Below are 18772 nucleotides of genomic sequence, written 5' to 3'. Positions count from 1 at the left end.
ACTTGATAAATCACCAATCTTCAAGTTGTCTTCAATAGGTAACCAAAAATGATCTTCACATATGCATGTTAGCATGTATATGTATAATCTGTTTTTTTGTTCTCGCACTACCAATGATACACATGTGGTGTGGTCCTACCTTATTTTATTTTATTTTGACGAACGGTCCTACCTTATTTAACAGCCAGTAACATTTGGTAACAATATGAGATGAATCACTAGTTGAATGGATTGTTGAAGCAAGGTCACTTGTAGCAATTGAATATTCTTCATTCTTGGAGGAATTGAAGGAGAGTATTGTTGAATTCTGATTCTTCATTTTTCTTTATCTTTATGACTTTATTTATATATAGTCTCTTTCTCATTTATTATACTACCCTTCCACTCTCATCACAGTGTACTTATGTCTTTTAAATAGCCTTTTATACTTATGGTAAATGCTAAACAGTGCTCTTGGGGCACTAGTTAAGGATATAAATATAGAAATTTCATCTCGTAAATTGTGCATTCAATGCTTTAATATGTAAAAAGTTATTCTCTCTCATCATTAACTTTTTCATTTGTTTTTTTTTTAGTATGCTTAACTAGTGCCTGGGGGCACTGTTTAGCATGACCCTATACTTATTTATTTTTTCAGCTCAAAAATAAAATGAAACGTTTGAGTAATTAAGAGGTTCGTTACATTCCTAATATTTAGAAATATATATCGACTTAGCTTGAATTTTGTGTAATATATATCTATATAAGAACCTCATTGGCTAAGTCTAACTCACCCAACCACAATTTGTTAAGCTTGTAAAGACAAACGTTACCAAAAGTACATCATGAGGTTTCAATCCCTTGTTCTTCTCATGGTCATTATGTTGGCCTCTATAGCCATTGATAGAGTTAAATCACTAGGAGGATTTAATCCCGTCAACATCAATGATCCACATGAGATTGAGATCGCCAATTTCGCTGTCAACGAGTACAATAAGGAGAAAACTGTAACAAAATTGAAGCTCGTTAGGATCATTAAGGGTGAATCCCAAGTAGTCGCGGGGATCAACTACCGCCTCATCATTTTGGCCTCTGATGCTTCAAGTGCTCGCAATTATGAAGCCATTGTGTTCGAAAAGCAGAACTTCAAGAGCCTCACTTCTTTTAAACTTGCACATGCTTAAATTATTAAATATTGTTTATTATATAATCTTATAGCATCATTCACTCGTATTCCTTATATTGTTTAACAATAAAAATTCATGTTATTAATATCAAAATAAATTGTTGATCTAAATAACTTATCAACATTTTTAAATAGTTGGGATACAATTGGTAGAATGAGAAAAAAGTATCATGCTTGACAATAGATTTGTTTCGTGGTTGTCAAAACTTAGCATAATAAACTACGAGTTCATAACGTGTGAATGCGTGAAATGTTATTTCTTTCAATAAAACACTTATTTTTTTGAGTTAAGACATACGATTTTCTTTAGCAATCATATATAATTTTTTTGCTTCTCAATTTAGCCTTTTTGGTTTTTTATTTTTTTTTATTAACACTTTTTATGGCTTAATTTTTTTTAATGATTCCAATCAAAATCAAATCGTCTAATCAATCACTTATTTTATTATTATTATTATTATTATTATATATATATATATATATATATATATATATATATATATATATATATATATATATATATATATATATATATATGAGTCAGGATCCGTTGACACCAGGTGTCAAATTAAAGTTTGACACCAAATCTTCACCGTTGATTTTTTAAAAATCAAAGGCTAGTAATAATTCTCTATATTAAGTCACGTGAAATTCTATTTCCTAAGCGCCACTCCTCCTTATTGAGCTTTGTTTGCCTAGGTTAATCCCTTATATCGTGTAGAAAAAAGAGAAGAGAGTAGGGGATAAAAGCTCACGTGACTTATTTTAGAGAACTATTACTAGCCATTGATTTTTAGAAAATGAACGGTGGAGATTTGGTGTCAAACTTTAATTTGACACCTGGTGTCAACAGATCCTGACTCATATATATATATATATATATATATATATATACTATAACAAATGGAAACATAACTTTTTAAAACGTATCTATACCTTCCTATATATAAAGAGGATACAAAAAAACTTTTGGTGTGAACTTTTCATAATACCAACAATACCCTTAATTTTTTTTAAGCAACAAAAATCTTTTATTAACGAACTCACCAACATAAGACATATCTGTTTTTTTTTTAAGCTGCAAAAATCTTTTATTAACAAACTCACCATAATATATATAAGACATTTCTTTATTTTTTTTTTATATAATTTTGCATAATAGACACCGACTGGCGCGAAACGCACCTAACGTGCCGCTAGTATTATATAAAAACATTAATAGTTATTTATACAGGGTATTTATTGTATTCAATAAAATATGTATTTTTCTTTCCTCGCACTTTACTTTCATTTTCACTCATACCAAACAACTAAAAAATCATCACGTAATAGATATAAATAATTATTGATGACATAAAACTATAATAGTTACTCACAGTTTAGCCGTCGGTAAAATATATGTATAATAATTTTATAATAATCTACTTGTTTCTTTCCTCACAAAATTATCTTCAAATTTACAAGAATATTTTAAGTAAAAAAAATATTACCAATGTCCCATGACTTAACCTTTTTTTTTTGTTGAAAATATATAGTTAAATAAAAATAAGTTCATTATATTAAAACATTGCCATCCAAAAAAATCCCACCAAATCTATTATGAATATTATTAGTGGATGTCATTGGCCCATGTAATTGGCTATTATATATAGATACTATGTATCATTGTAATGTAACCCAATCTTGTGAATAACATGGACTATTATTTCACTCTTTTCTCTCTTCTTCATCTATATTATTAATGCTTTTGTTTAGATCAATTTGACATGTTATTAGCACGAGACTCTACCATATTATAAAGGTACATAATTCTTGATCTATTTTTAAATATATAGCTATTGTAATTTTATAATTTGATTCGATGTTTATTTATTTCTTATTAATTCCGGAAGAATTCAAAATCCAATATTATAAAGATCTATCATATATTTTTTTTTGAAGAACTTAAAAACTAAACTTTTATTTTATCAACATATGCTTCGGTTATTTGCTAATAGCTTTTTGGTTCATATGATCTGTCAAGCCTTAATTTCTGTTACGTTATCATAATGAAACAAAGTGACTCATTGTTATAATTATAATTATAATCTTAGTTTATAATATTGATTTTCATGTATTCGGTTTGATCAATTTTTATAGAATTCATTTTATTTTATTTTTATGAATTATGTATGTACGTGCCATTGATATACACTTGATCAAAATTTAAGTTTTGCACAATTATTTTCTTAATGTTTTGGTTAATTACTAGTTAGTACCCGTGCGTCGCACGGAATTTAGAGATGATAAAAAAAAAGTTACACATATTTGAATTAATGCAACAAATCAAAAAATTTGATTATGACCATATACACAAAATACATATAACGATCAACGTCGGTTGATTATACCGTTCATGAGTGTACCATTATATCTATAAAATTCATATCACACAAAATTTTAAAATAATAAAAAATCTAATACATAAACAAAATTAGCGCAACAAAAAAAATCCACATTAAATAACACAGATGACCAAAGTTTTATAATTAAGTGAGTTAATAAAGCAACTCAATATGATATAAAAAAAATCTAAATAATCAATTGAAATCAAAAACACAACTATCAGTAGGCGCATAAATTTTATTTTATAAAATAAAATTTAATCCATATTATTTGAATAATATATATTTTGGCCTGAGCCAAGGGCTCATTCGCAAAATGGACCGGGTTACCGGATCTATATTTGACAAAGCAGACAATACAATTGACACATTCTAATTACAGACAATTACCATCCCGAATGGATATGTACATTGTCGCACATCAGACAACATTTGTCACAATTACAGGGGGCAGGATAATATTTTAGGTCTTAAAATCCTAATTTTCTTATATAAACACTGACAAAAAGCTACCTCAAGTATACAATATCTAGCCTAAAAATATTTCTCATCTCAAGAAAATACAACATATAAAAATAGTAGTTCAAAGTCCCTAACACACAAGCCAGTAAATAAATGTGAATTGACAAAAAATGAATTAAAAATGTAAAAGTAGGGAAAAACCAACATAAATAAATTAAAAAAAAAAAGAATTTAGCTAATCGTTAGTTGGTCCAGTGGTGTTTGACACTGGATTTGATAGGGAAGACCACTGTTTAGTCCCTCGCAACTGCGATCGAGAGGGGGTTGGAACCGCTTGATGCCAGAACAGATCCCGAACCAGATTAGACGGTCCAATAGGCCAGATACTGGTGGTGAAAAAAAATGTGAAGACATCCCTTAATATCCGAAAATCTAGACACAGTAGGTCGGCTAAGCCTATGTAAACTCGGCCAAAAATTCAAGAAAACTTAGACACACGACCAATAAGAAAAAACACATTGGTCGTGATTTGATTATTTATGAGCAAGTTCCTGCTCAAATTAGAATTTTTTTTTGCTGAAATTGTTTGAGTTGTCACTCCTCACTTGATTAATATGTTATTTTCTTATTCGGGCTTTAGTCCTCTTTTAATCCAAAAAAAAAAGTAACATAAAGAAAAATACAAAAAAACTTTAAACAAAAATTCATACAAAATACATTAAATGGTATTTCATTACAATTTAGTAGCTTATACGTATATGCTTGACAAACTTTTGGATACACAACATTGTAAAAGTGTGTGATCGATCACTATCATCTGTTATTAATATCTTTAAATCAGCTCGAGTTTTAACACAGGAAACGACAAAATAGGCTTAGGAAGATTCAAACCAAGGATAGAAAACATAATAAGAAAAAAATTTAAATCATAGTTTTCGTAAAGCCCTAAAATACATAACTTTTGTCTAACTCCAAATTCAAAATTAAAGTCATGGCACAATAATCTCTTCAAACATAGAGTCAACAGATTAAATTAATATGTGGTTTTAAATGTATGATAGCATATATATTCATTAAACGATCCTCCATACACTATGCATCAATTTACCATTCTATTCCTTTTTCTTCTCCTTATCCCTCAAGGTTCTCATCATATATGCACCAGTGTCTATCTTCTCAAAAAGCATACATACTATAGGTGCACCTGTAATAAAAGAAGTAAGTCAAATATATTGTATGAAAGTTGGGAAAGTAAAGTAACAAAATGCAACATGTTTCATCCAAGATACATGCACCAGTTTTGGTGTAATAGCTCCCAAACTTCCAACACAGTTTTCTTAACTAATTCAAAATCTTATATATAATGGCAATAAAAATCATAGTTCATGTGCAGAAAATGTAACATAATCAGAGCTAATATAGTGAAAATAAACTCAATCCATTGTTGTAATCCCTGCACCCATTGGGTCATGCTGAAGGGCATCTGCATGATGTTGCAGGGTTTGTAATGTAACAATCCTAGATTCAGCAAGATGGAAAACCAATTCTGATTGAACACACATCACATACAAATAACTATATTCAATCAAATGACAAAATAATGTTTCTTAGTTTTCCCTCCTCAATTTAGCCTGAGAACATTTAAACCGGAGATAATATGAATAGAAAATGCTCTAGTGCATTTAGTTAAGTATTTAAATGTACTTTAGTAAACAAAAAAGTCAACGTAAATCTAACTTAATCCAACAAACCATGACATTGAAACAAAATTAAGATCCTATACACTTTTAGTCCCACCTGGCCTAACATATTCATTCTCATATCAAATCTGAAAGTCCATTGTTTGAGAAAATTTCAACAAAAAAAAAAAGATCTCATTGTCTTTAATGTATTTCCAATCAAAAATAGTAGTCTAACATAACTATCTTTCACGTATAAAGGGCTCAAATTCTCAATTAGTTAGAACTATCATTGATTGAGAACATGGTTTGTTGAGAATAATCACAGACTTGAGCAAAAAGTGAAGTTAAAGATTTAGAATTTCAAATTTATGAAGCAGCTAAAATCATACATGAATATAAGCATTGAAAACCATTTACCTCATTAATATTAATATCTGCCGTAATCATATGAAAACTTCTTGTGACAGTCTTTGTCAACTCAAACATTAGTAAAAGAAAGTGAATATAAAATAACAATAGTAAAAGAAAGAAAGTAAATGACCTCACAACAATCCTCACCATTTATATAGCACTAAAGTGTTTTATTTTATATCACAGAGTTTTATAAAGCACAAAATGCATATATTCATAAATATTAAACCAAAAATTAACAAATCTCATATTCACAAACAAAACCATCACCCCAATTTCTCTCTTTTTCTCCTTATCCATTTAAGGCTTTTTTGTTTACACCTCTACTTTCCCTTTCAATTTTATAACTCCCACTAGAGTTCCCCTCTTTATCCTTTTGCAACATCTTCCAAAATTTGTTGGGTTCATGCTTGAGTGGCTTAGAAGTTAGAACCACTTCAATAAGCACATTAACATCATATAATTACAAAACACTTTTCAAAAAAAGATGCATTCCACGTCAGCATTACAATCAACTACCCAATAACTCTTCTCCACGTGTCCACTATCCCACTTGACTTCCCACTAGTTCCCATTTTCAATCCACCGTTGCCCCCACCACCTTCTTCCTCCGTTTCACCAACAATCCATACTCCGACGAAGAAGAAAACCGCTTCGACGGCACTCTAACCGGGTCAGGCTCACCGGAATTAACCCGAAGCGGAAAATTCAACATAGCTTTTGACCCACGCATTCTATAAGCAGCTCTATCATAAGCCAAAGCTGCATCCTCAGCCGTTTCAAATGTTCCAAGCCAAACCCGCGCCCCATTTTTAGCCGGATCACGTATCTCCGCCGCAAATTTTCCCCACGGCCGCCGTCTCACTCCCCTATAATGCTTCCCCTTCGTCGGCACATCCACCGGAGATGAAACAATCATTTCAGTTGAACTCTGAACTTCCGGCTCCGATTTAACAATCCTCGACGGCATTAAACCAGACGAAGAAAAACTCTCCGGTGAGCCTGCATCGAGAGATGGGATCCACCCAACATTAACGGCGTCACGAAGTACACCGTAAAGCACCATGTCATCTGAATCATCTTCTTTGAGTGGTAGTTCTCCCCAATTTTCACTCAGACATGGGTTAAGGTTGCTGAAACTTGAGCTCCGACAGAATATTGGAGCATTATTGGGAGCTCCGAATGTAAAAACATCGGAATCTCCAAGTAAGTGAAGCCGAATCGACTCTAAAAGAGCCACATCAGATTCATATGTACTTTCTCCGTACATGTTTTTTTTTGTGTGTGTGTGAAATTAGTAAAATTTTTTAATTTGGTTTTTGAGAGAAAAAATTGATGTAATGAATTGAATATTCGAATTTGGAAGGAAAAGAGAAGAAGGTATTTATAGGAGTGAAGGTTCATGAACTTAGAAAATGGATTTTGAAAATTATTCAAATCTATGTAACAAAAACGGTTTCGGGTTTAAATTTAATTAATTTTGTAAGGATATTGGTCTTTGTGCTTAGCTTCTTGGAAGGTTCTTATGTGTAAATTGTGAGAGGATAAGTGGTTGAGTTTTATCACGTGTTTAATTTTTGAATTTTTTGTAATAAAATACTTAATTTTTGTGGCGTCATTAACATGACAAGAATATGGGCGTGCACAAGTTGCATTGCATGGTTGTTTTGTCGTTTCCTGTGTGTGCCTCGTACAGTAGAATGGAGTAGTTTAGAAGAAGAGTCATGGTAGTAATAATCGCCATGAAATTTCCTTGCTCCCTCGTCAACAAATTTTCATGCTACCACTAAATTTTGTTTTTGATGGAAAAAGTATTTCATTAAGGAGATACATTTGCTGCAATAAACGATCTGATACGAGGTGCACAATCATCAATCTATTGTTCCGTGGAATGAGAGAGGAGTTTTGTAAGAAGTGAAGTAAGATTTTAAGAATAGAATATAATGTATCTGAATCGGACTCTTCTGCATTAGAGAAATATATATATAGTTCTGGCACTAGGCCAAAACCATTTATAAGCATATTAATGTCATCAATGGCGGTTGAAAAACGGCTGAGGAGTCTTGATAAGCAGTAAATGACTATCGTTCCAATGTCCTTCCTTAACAAATGATCTTACTTGATCAGAATGTATCAGAATGATTGTGGTCATCGAACAATTTATGATTTCTACGAGCTAAACCTTGTAATCACTCCTTGAGGTTTAACTTTTGAAATCTAAATTATCATGTTAAAGTCTATGTTAATTTCATTCTGTTCTTAACTTCTTATTTTGATTTTGCTTCTTGATTTTGTTTTATTTGCTTAATTGCATTGGCAAGCAAGTGGGGGCTGACATGGACAATGGACATAATGGGTCAATACTAATACGAATGGATTTGTAAATGTTTGTTTTCTTTTCTTTTCACATAATAAAAGTCAATAACATAGCTCACCATAATTATGACCCCCACATTACCCTGCCTTTTTAATGTTAGTTCCAGGAAGGTGTCCATTGGTGTGTGATAATAATCACCCCCGAAGAATCACAATTCCAAAATCTTGACTTTCTTTTAAACAATTTCATCATTTTAATTGTAAAAAAAAATTACTAGTAGTAGGTTACCCTGGGAAAAAGACTACTAGTAAACATATTTCATCATTTTATTGGGTTGGGCCTTTATTCAAAGGATCCAAGACACACAACTTTGTTGGGCTTGGGCAATCCAAAACGTCTCATCAATTGTGTGGATCTTGCAATATTCTCAATCAAAGGATTTGCAAATTTTCTAATACAATTTTGTGAAAAATAGTAAATTATCTCCAAAACACACAACCACCAAAATATCCAACACATTCAAAAGAATAGAGTTATCGCGGTGAAAAAAATTTAACTAACTTAATGTATAGGTTCAAGTTTGATAAGAAATCGAGATTGTATCTGATCATGAGTTATGGCTAGGAAGAGTTTGATTATAGACTATAGGATTCAAAAGTCAATAAAATTATCAGAAGTAGATGTGTGATATTTCTTAAAGATCATACCATTAAATATTTTGATAAAATTACTTTATTGTTGTATCTAAACATCCTAATAGAAACAAACTCCATTTGAGTCAAGAAGGTCTACCAAAGAGCTGCTGACACATTGATATTTCACAGGCTGACAATTCAAGTCCTCCATCTCTCTCATTTCAAATCAAGAGGAGTGGAGTAAATATATAAATAAGATGAGTAGTAACAGACGGTAAATCCTAAGAATCTAAGGGAGTACTGTAGTTGTTATCGATCACAACTCAGCAAATGGTAGTCTTCCACATGAATTGGTTGATGCCTGAGTTTCACATATTCGACCAAAGTTTCAATGGTTTATGTGACCTATTTATTATTTGGATTGGTCCAATAGTGTATTGGTGTGACCCATGTTTATTGTTTGGTATCATCTTTCATCATCATCTTAAGAAATGGATTGATTCTTCAGTCTTGCCTCCTGTGTCTGCCTCCCTAAAGCAAGTAATGTCAAGTTCTAATGTCACATTGCATTCAACATAATTAGAGGGTCAATACGGGGAATATTTTGGAGTGGATTGGATTCTTTCCTCCGACAAGAGAAAAACAGTGTCATGTGAGAATTCAGAGCTCCATAAAATCCAAGAGATCATTGTTTTAAGGTTCAATTATTAGGTAAATTCTAATATGTAACACTTCATCCGTAGAACAGTTATGAATAATATTATAATAAATACGAATTTTATAAAATTCACCGTTGGATTGAAAGTTTAGATCATATAGATCATTCATAAAAAAATTTTAGAAAAATTGAAAATCATTTGATACGTTATTGACACGCATCAAGATTAACGGTTTATTAAATAACGTAAATCTGATGGGTCTCAATAACATATCAAATGATTTTCAAAAAAATTTAAAAAATTTATGGATGATCTATACGATATAAATTTTTAATCCAACGTTTAATTTTGTAAAATTCATATTCGGTATATCACTTGTCTACAGTGGACCACCTTCATTACCCTCAATTATTAACCATGCCTTTGTTGGTCCACTAATATCATGATTCTCTTGACGGAGTTTTTTTATTGCAAAATTTAGGTGGAATATATTTTTATTTGAAAAAACTCTCTTAATATATGTAGTTTTTTTATTTGCAAAATTTAGCTTTTTAAGAAGATTATAAGGATAAAAGAGTAAAATAATTTTAGAATCTCTCTCCTCCTCTGAATCAAATATATAGTTGAAATCTCTTTATTTCTCTTTCCTCCTCTATTTTGAACCAAACACATAAATAATTAAAACTCTTCCCTCTTCTTCCCTCCCCTTCCCTCTCATTAAATCTCTCATCTCCTCTCTTTTGAACCAAACAGACCTTTAAAGATATTCTCATAGAGCTAAATAAAATAAACTTTTAAATAATATCTTTAAATACAAATTAATCCATCCCATAGGTCATAGTTCAACTTGCAAAAAATGCTGAAATTGTTAGGTCGAACGTCGTGACCCGGGTTCTAACCCGGGTTCTCACAATCATATGTGAGTTTAATTTCAGTAGATTACCACTTCATATAAGACCGGAAAAAAAATACAAATTAATCCTAAATATTCTAAAGATATTATAATTTTGTTGTCAAATAGTTAGAAATTTCACTCTTAAGGTGGATGACCGGGGCGGGGTTCAAACTTCGCCCCCTGCATATATAATGCAATGTCCAACCAACTGAGCTAAGCTCACGCAACATATATTATATAAATTCCAATCGTAAATATTTTTTTTAAAAGATCATAAATATAAATTTTAAATTCTAATAATATATATTTAAAATCTAAATCTATAATATATTTAAATTTAAAATTGGCAAAATATTTAAACATATTAGTCTCGTATATGGTTAGATGTTGAAAAATTCAAATAGATTAGTTCACACTTTTTTTTTTTTGTGAAGATCTTTCACACTGCTTAATCAATGAAGAATAATAAGAAGAATAAGAAACATGGAAAGCAACAAAAAAATAAAACTAAAATGAAAAAAAGAAAAGTTTGAATCCTAAAGTTTTATGGAATCACCAGCCAGTACTATAGGTTTGGTAAAAGGGGTATCAAATTTGGTCAGCTCAAAAATAAATATAATTAATTAATAGGAAAATATTTTAAAATTAATTGCTTGCTAGTTGCTAATGATGATGATGATGATGATGATGATGGTGGATTCTTTAAAAAAATTAGCCCCCATAAGAAATAAAATATTTTACTTTACTTAGTAGACATCACATGTTATAATTTTATGAAAATAACATTAAAATTTCATTATGACTTCATAAAATTAATGATTTTTTAATAAAAATAAATTCACTATTTAAAAAAAATAAATTCAAAGCTTTGAATATATTAAATATATAATACATTTTCTATAAAACAGTTTTTTCTTTAACACAAAAGGTTTTTTTTATATTTTTTTTCCTGAAAATAAACAAGATTTATTATTGATACTTTGTATCTTGCTGTAGCGTGCTTACTTGGTCCATACTACGGACCCTGAATAGTAAAATATTAAGGTGTTCTTAGAAATAAAAAATGAAAATGATAACATAATTAAAAAAAAACTGTTGATATGCAGAGGTTTCAGTAACTTAAGAGTTTAGTTCTGTCAAGTAAAATTTTGATAGAGAATTGTTGCTATGCAGTTCAAGAGAATATTTTACATATTTTTTTTTTAAGTTTTGTTTAAATTTTCTTCTTTGTGATTTTTTCATCGGGAGTTGTTTTACTCCGTCATAGTGCTTGTGTTTGTTTAGTACAATGTTTGTTTTAATTTCTGGTCTTGGTATAATGTTTGTTTTGTTCAGATTTACATATTTGCTCCAACCCAAATTATGGGTAGATTAAATAATTTTATCGTCTTCAACGTTGCAGATTTGAAGATGCAACTACTTTCGACATTTGAATTTTGTCATATCAATTGTAAGTTTTGTCATTAGGTTATTTTACGCTGTTAACTCGAATGTTGTGAGCTTATTCGTAAATTCATCATTTTTATTTTTTAGCGAGTTTATTATGAGTGTTAAAAAAAAAAGAAAATTATCCTTAAACTCTTTTCTACATAATCCTTCCTCTAACTTTAAATATAAGGATTTTTTTTTTAAAAATTCAATAAATAAATAAATAATATATTTGATCGATAAAATATATTAATTATTTAATGAATGAAAAAAAAAATTGCTAAATTAACACCAAATAAAATAGTACTATAATCGTTAATAAAAATAAAAAAGCATATATAAAAAAAATCTCAGTGATGGATAATGATGATCGCAAAAGGACACAGCCGAAATCCAAATCCAAAGTCACTGTGATTTCAACTTCACAATCGTAATTTCCTCTTCCTTTTTCTCAGATCCACTTTTTCAATTCATATTCAATTCTTTTTCTATAATTTGAATCTCTCTCTGATGTTGATGTTTGATAATTTTGCAGATTTGTTTATTCTCTCTGCTCTGCAGCATAATAATAGAGAATGAAGCCGTGATTCATAAGGAAAGTGTTCACAACCACCACAATGCGGTGGTTTCAGTTGAGTTCAAGCTCCGATAGGGACCGGAACACTGAAAATATGTCTCGTGCTATGGTTTATCTCAATGTATATGATCTTACTCCTATCAATAATTATCTTTACCTCTTTGGCTTTGGAATCTTCCATTCTGGTATCGAAGGTTTGTTTCTTTACTATCAAAACAAATTCAACAATATCTTATACGCTAATATTTGTCTAGGTGGGTAGTTTAACCGGTTTGAGTTAAGTGTTAAAATAATTGAGCTAAAGGACCAATGCTCAAGTCATGGTGAACTAGAAAATACTAATATTAACAACTAATTACCGACTTTGGCCGATTAAAAAGTTATATGATATCGAGAAAACTATCTAGGTTATGGTCTATGGTATGACTATGAATGAAATTGATTTGTCTATTGTATAAGCAAGGAGACCTGTATTAGAGTGCTTCACATTTTATCATGTCTGATTATGATTTTCTGGTGATACATACAATATACAAATATACAATCGTTGATTCGGCTCTTTTTTCACCGACTAATTGAATTGTTGTGACTTGGCCCTCGTGTTCTCTCCCTATCCTGCTGTATTTTTTTATTCTTTTTTCTTGTTTTGTTCTTCTCTGTTAAAGAAATTCTAGTGTGCTTTGTAATTTCACTAACTTGTATATTTTTGGGATTATTTATGTTTGTAATGTCCTTCAATGCCAAATTTATGATTCGTGGGGTTAGGTTACTAGTGGAGAAATATATATTTTAACAATGGAATGCATGCATTCTACTGAGTATGGATGTATATTCCATCTTCGGTGATGTTTGCCTGCTAAAGGCTTACACAGTTACACATGTATGTATATAGTTGTTGCCAGTTTCATAAATGTATAGCTATTGTAGTTTAACAGAGCACCTCCCATTTTTTATTTCCTGTAAGTGTTCTGCTATCAAAGTTTTGAGGCTACTTACAGTTGTTCATAAATCATAAGCATAAAATCTCTGGATACAGTGACTGAAGCTTATTACAACTTACAAGTTCTATTTTGAATATAATGATCAAGACACCGGACAGAATTATTCCCCTCGAACAACTTTTTGACAAGGAGATGGGATTTACTTTTATGCTATTTACTAATAATATCTTGCAGTAACTTATTGCTTAATTTTAAAAAAAATTACAGTGCATGGTAAGGAATATGGCTTTGGAGCACATGAATACCCGACTAGTGGTGTGTTTGAGGTAGAACCTAGAAATTGTCCTGGCTTCATCTTCAGACGATCTGTATTGTTAGGAAGCACTGATATGTCTCTCTCAGAATTCCGTTCTTTTATGGAGCGTCTCTCTGCAAAATATCATGGAGATACTTACCATCTGATTGCCAAAAATTGCAACCATTTTACGGATGATGTTTGCCAACAACTAACAGGAAGTCCTATTCCTGGATGGGTTAATCGACTTGCTCGTTTAGGTGAGAACCATTCTGTTCTCTAATTCTTGCTGAATGAGTCATATTTCATATTTTTTATGATCGTGTGTCATTTAAATTAGTGTGCTGCCTACTTTTCTACTTTTGGTTTTGTAAGATACTGGCCTACTTGCGTCAAATATAATTTCTGGTTACTATTGAAATAGATTGTACAGAGTTTCACGGGATTAATGTGCTAACATGCTTACTATTGAGCTTCATTTTGTGGATCTGGTGATTGCGCATACTAGGTTTGTTATCATCTGATCATGTGTGGTGTGGCTTGTTAGGTTCTTTTTGCAATTGTCTACTTCCAGAAAGCATCCAGGTTGCTGCAGTTAGACATGTCCCTGAACGTCTTTCATTTGCTGGTAAGATACAGACATTAATATTGGCCAATTTGTTCACAATCTTCTATGTTTCCTTTTGGATTATTTTTATTGGCTATCCAAGAAAGACAGTACTATCTAATATGAATGGCCTCATAGAATGTGATAAACCTGTTTTAGTTTTAATATACAAAAGTACCATACATACTTAGGAAAAAAGTTTAAGAAAAAAAGTGCACTCCATTGCAAACAGATTTGTCTCTATTGGGCCGAGCAATTCAAATTTCCGAACATAATTCAAGTGAGTGATTCCAACGCATAGTGCATTACTATGTTCTTGGAGTTACTATTTTGGTTATTGAGAAGCTCTCATCCATTGAAAAAAGGTGATGGAGATTTTCATTAAGGTTTTGAAAATGTGGAAAGTAATTAAGTTCACTTACTCCAAGAAAAAAAATGTTCACTTACTCATTGTTGTAAAAAGCCACACTCCACCACAATAGTGGAAGCAGCGAGTCTAAGAGAAGTGAGCAAGTGTGGGGAATCACTTGCAGCGAGAGTGTGTCTCTAATGAGCTGGTGTTTATCATTCCTTGTAATGCTAGGTACTCGGACTTGTAGGGTGATACACAACATGATGGATTTCCGGGTTCCTATAGAACTTTGTAACTTATTTGATATAGTGCACACGAGGAACACTTCTATAGGCACAACACCAAATAAAAGGTGTTGGGCACACACACATAATTTTAAAAAATTTAAATATAAAATAATTAATTAATGTTAGATGATGTGACTAATTTATTTAACATTTACTTTTTCTATTTTATGGGTGTGTGCCTAAATGAATTTTTGTTGGGGTTGTGCCCAACTAAGAATTACTCAGTGCACATTTTGTTGGAGCTTTTCAATGGGTGTAGGCAAGAGTTGCCGAACCATGTTAATAATTTCTGGTGTACTCTTATCACTTTCTTTCTGGTGTGTTTGGCATGTGAATTTTCTCCCAACAACTTAGTCCCTTGTGAAAGTATAGACGGACATATGTGACACCAGTTTCAGAGATCCTTGGTTAATTGGCGAACTATCTGTTTTGAATTCTTGTAGTGTCTTAAAGAGATCTCCTAAATAATTTCTTGGCAGTGTTCTGTAAAATATAAATTTTGTTGATGTAGTAGTAGTAGTATTCATTGGATCTTAGATTAATTAAAGCATGCCTCTATTTCTATCTACTTAGATATTAACAAAAAGCATGAGAGTAAGATCTAAGTTTCTGTTTTTGCAGATGATGATGATGATAGATCAGATTCTGATGGCTTTTCTCTGTCTGACGAGAGTGAAGAGGAGGAGCCCAATCACCGTCTACTAAATGCACCAAACGGCGATGTTGCCTTTTTAAAGGAAAAACCAGTTAGGCTAGCGCGGGAGCACCTATAACTTCTATTGGTTTATCTTCTGTCTCTTGTTCTTTCTATTGTTCTCGTTGCTTCTACCATATCTACAATCTTAGATTTGAGTGTAACATGTTTCTCGACTATATTCTTAAAGACTCAAAATGCATGCTCTATAGTTTGTAGTACAAAGAGGACGATCTATTGTATCATATGTATATGCCCTGTACATGTAAAATTCAAATTAAACTGTCCAGGTATAATGTTATAATAATTATTAATCTTATTAATCAACTCTTGCTACTACCAAGTGCCACCAATGTTGAAGTCACACCTATAAAGTGACAAATTCATTTAAATCTTCAATTTGCACTTTGGTCTTTAGCATCAAGTGGAAGTGTCACGCAAAGGTGGATGCTCTAGTTTGCTTTTGTACTGCCAACTTTTCTAAAGACAAACTCTTGATAGAAATAGAACATCCATGTCCTTAAGAGACTTGATCAAACTCTTACCATAATTTCTATACTCTATTTTTTTTATTAATATTACTATTAGGGATGTACGGTAGCCAATTTTTGGTTAATTAAATATTTTTAATTTCGTATCCATTGGGGTACAAAATTTCAACCAAGTTATTTCTAAAATATAGAATTGAAATTCTGAGGAAGTTGCCTAGGAGGACTGTATCAAGTCAAGCAAATAAGCCAAGTTATATTTAATTAGGACAGTGGAAAGGACACGACTTGGTAGCAAGTTCCCTACTCCAAAGACTAACTACATGAGTCGTCGTCAACTTTGAAGTTCATAACAATGTTGTTGAACTGAATACGAACCAATCATGGTTAAATCAACCGTTAGATTAACTGATTTATGATTCAATCGGTTAAACTATTCCGATTGATTTTTACAGCACTAGTTGAGACACTTGTCATAACTTGTAGTTGTGATTGAGTAAGTAGTTTACTTTTGCCGTTGCTTTACAGAATTGGTCATTTTGCCACCAAACCACCCAAAGTCTACATGACCCCAACCCCAAGCTTATTGAAGATTGCAAGAAACCAAAGTCTTTTTATTTCTTTATTTATATACAAATTGCTTACTAGTATATCCTAGACGGCTGAAATTTCTTTCACTTGTTATTCATTCTTGATATAACATCTTGGAAAGAAAAGAAAAAAAAGTACCTCATAACATTTTCTCCATTCCCAAGTCATGAATTCACTCTTCTTTCTCACCCTCTTCTTGTTTTTCATCTTCCAAACCTCTGCTACCTGCAATGATGACATTCACTATCCATTTCACATAAAGGGTCAACAAAAACAACAAGGGTATGATACAACTCTTTCTGGTTTTGAGCTTCTTCATAAAGACAACATCACCACCATCCATTTTCCATCATATGGTGATTTAGTAGTCAAGTCCATTTCTTATGACACCAAAAAGATTGATCTTCTTGATCCAAAAAACTGTGTCCATAGAGTCTTTCTCAACCTTAACCTCACTCATACACCGTTTCAATACTACTACGTTCTTAAAAACTTTACATACCTGAATTGTTCCACTACACTTTTACACACAAATTTCACTGAGATTCCATGTTTAAGTGGCTCAAGTTATCATGTTTACACAGTTGACCCTGAAGTTCATATTCCTACTTCATGTAAAGAAGTCAAAACCGTTGCTATTCCTTTCAAATATAGCCCTTATATTTCAGATAATAGTCTTGGTCTTAGATTAACATGGAACTTGCGTGAATCTGAAGAAAGCAATGAAGGAAACAAGACTAAAGATTCCCACATAGCACGTTATACAGGTAAATTTAACTCCATTTCTTTCTTTAATTACCTTTAATAACGAACACAACACACACACACACTAGCTTGGTTAATTTTGAGTCTTTTGACATTATAATTTCTTTAAATTAACAATAGAAATAATTTTGGTAAAGAAAATTGTTAGAATTAGTTGAAGTTTGATAAAAGGTAGTTTGCGAATTGGATTGAATTAGTTAAAGTTAGTTAAGATTAGTTTGCTTAATTAGTATCACTACAAAGTGTATCCTACATTTATTGTAATATTTTTCTCATTGGGGTCATGTGAGCTCCTCCTAGAATGAATTGTTCAGGAGTTTGATGTTCCAAAGAATTCGAGTTTGATTTTTTATAGGAATAATTTTTAATCAAATTTTATTTACCTTGCAGCCGAACTTTAAATTATCGAATCTCTTTCTCTAAAAACTAGAAGATTAATAAAAAAATCAAATAATTTATTTTTGTTTAGGCCGGTAGCCGGTTAGCTCAATTTGTTTGAGCTAACAATACCATAGCATCTAAAATAATCAATTTTCAATTTTTCTTTTGTTAGAATGTATCATGTTTCTTTTTGTAGTATCTAGTTGTCACAATTTTTATTAACAATGTTTAAACACGTGTGCAGTTATTGGCCTAAGCATCTGTTTATTAGTGATGGCAACACTTGTAAGCATAAAGGTTCATTTGTCCACGAGGAATTTCCATAAGAAAGAAGAGCAATTGTTGCATCGCGTGGCAGATTTCTAGAAGTGTTCTCAGATGCAAGCTTCTCCATATTATCAAATTTGATGTTTTTCAATTTTTTTTACAATTTGGTGCTACTCTCTAAGATTAGATGAATACTATGTAGATACGATATAGTATGTGCAATTATAATCCATGTACTTTTTTTTTTCTATAGAAAATTACGATCCATATACTTTCTTTGAACAAAGTTACAATTCACATATTGAAGGAAATTGCATAGTAAAATCCAAAGGAAAACATTTCAATGGGACTAAAATGAAAGTGACCTCGCTAATTACCACCTTATAGACTTAGTCTTTAGTTTTTCATCACTAGCATTTCTAACTAATTATTCACTTCATTTTAATAGTAATTTTAACATATACATTTTAATAGAGTATGACTTTGAGG

The 18772-nt window shown here is 31.4% G+C and overlaps 4 protein-coding genes across 4 annotated transcripts; 3 read left to right on the top strand and 1 right to left on the bottom strand.

The window, feature by feature from the left end:
• The first annotated feature begins 824 nt into the window (after positions 1–824).
• Positions 825–1163, top strand: LOC123905218 (cysteine proteinase inhibitor 5-like). The gene has a single exon (XM_045954844.1). It carries the CDS (start codon positions 825–827, stop codon positions 1161–1163), a length of 339 nt encoding a protein of 112 aa, XP_045810800.1.
• Positions 1164–6230: 5067 nt separating this feature from the next.
• On the bottom strand, positions 6231–7853 carry LOC123911413 (ethylene-responsive transcription factor 1A-like). Its single transcript, XM_045962820.1, has one exon. The coding sequence runs from the start codon at positions 7372–7374 to the stop codon at positions 6682–6684; it is 693 nt and encodes a 230-aa protein (XP_045818776.1). The 5' UTR covers positions 7375–7853; the 3' UTR covers positions 6231–6681.
• Positions 7854–12362: 4509 nt separating this feature from the next.
• Positions 12363–16134, top strand: LOC123911412 (deSI-like protein At4g17486). Its single transcript, XM_045962819.1, has 5 exons — positions 12363–12468; positions 12574–12809; positions 13824–14111; positions 14399–14479; positions 15719–16134. The coding sequence occupies exons 2-5, from the start codon at positions 12656–12658 to the stop codon at positions 15868–15870; spliced, it is 675 nt and encodes a 224-aa protein (XP_045818775.1). The 5' UTR covers positions 12363–12468; positions 12574–12655; the 3' UTR covers positions 15871–16134.
• A 103-nt stretch (positions 16135–16237) lies between these two features.
• LOC123911411 (putative RING-H2 finger protein ATL21A) lies at positions 16238–18569 on the top strand. The gene is made up of 2 exons (XM_045962818.1): positions 16238–17637; positions 18261–18569. The coding sequence occupies exons 1-2, from the start codon at positions 17037–17039 to the stop codon at positions 18380–18382; spliced, it is 723 nt and encodes a 240-aa protein (XP_045818774.1). The 5' UTR covers positions 16238–17036; the 3' UTR covers positions 18383–18569.
• The last annotated feature ends 203 nt before the right edge of the window (positions 18570–18772 follow it).

This window comes from Trifolium pratense, linkage group LG2, assembly GCF_020283565.1.
Source record: "Trifolium pratense cultivar HEN17-A07 linkage group LG2, ARS_RC_1.1, whole genome shotgun sequence".
NCBI lineage: Eukaryota > Viridiplantae > Streptophyta > Magnoliopsida > Fabales > Fabaceae > Trifolium > Trifolium pratense.
The sequence above is the reverse complement of the archived record's forward strand: the minus strand, read 5'-3'. Positions and strand labels throughout refer to the sequence as shown.

Excerpts from the sequence above, each read along its gene's own strand:
- LOC123905218 (XM_045954844.1), top strand. The coding sequence starts at position 825 with ATGAGGTTTCAATCCCTTGTTCTTCTCATGGTCATTATGTTGGCCTCT.
- LOC123911411 (XM_045962818.1), top strand. The coding sequence starts at position 17,037 with ATGAATTCACTCTTCTTTCTCACCCTCTTCTTGTTTTTCATCTTCCAA. Across the intron at positions 17,638-18,260 it reads CCACATAGCACGTTATACAG|TTATTGGCCTAAGCATCTGT; the intron begins GTAAATTTAACT and ends ACACGTGTGCAG.
- LOC123911412 (XM_045962819.1), top strand. The coding sequence starts at position 12,656 with ATGCGGTGGTTTCAGTTGAGTTCAAGCTCCGATAGGGACCGGAACACT. Across the intron at positions 12,810-13,823 it reads CTTCCATTCTGGTATCGAAG|TGCATGGTAAGGAATATGGC; the intron begins GTTTGTTTCTTT and ends AAAAAATTACAG. Across the intron at positions 14,480-15,718 it reads TGAACGTCTTTCATTTGCTG|ATGATGATGATGATAGATCA; the intron begins GTAAGATACAGA and ends CTGTTTTTGCAG.
- LOC123911413 (XM_045962820.1), bottom strand. The coding sequence starts at position 7,374 with ATGTACGGAGAAAGTACATATGAATCTGATGTGGCTCTTTTAGAGTCG.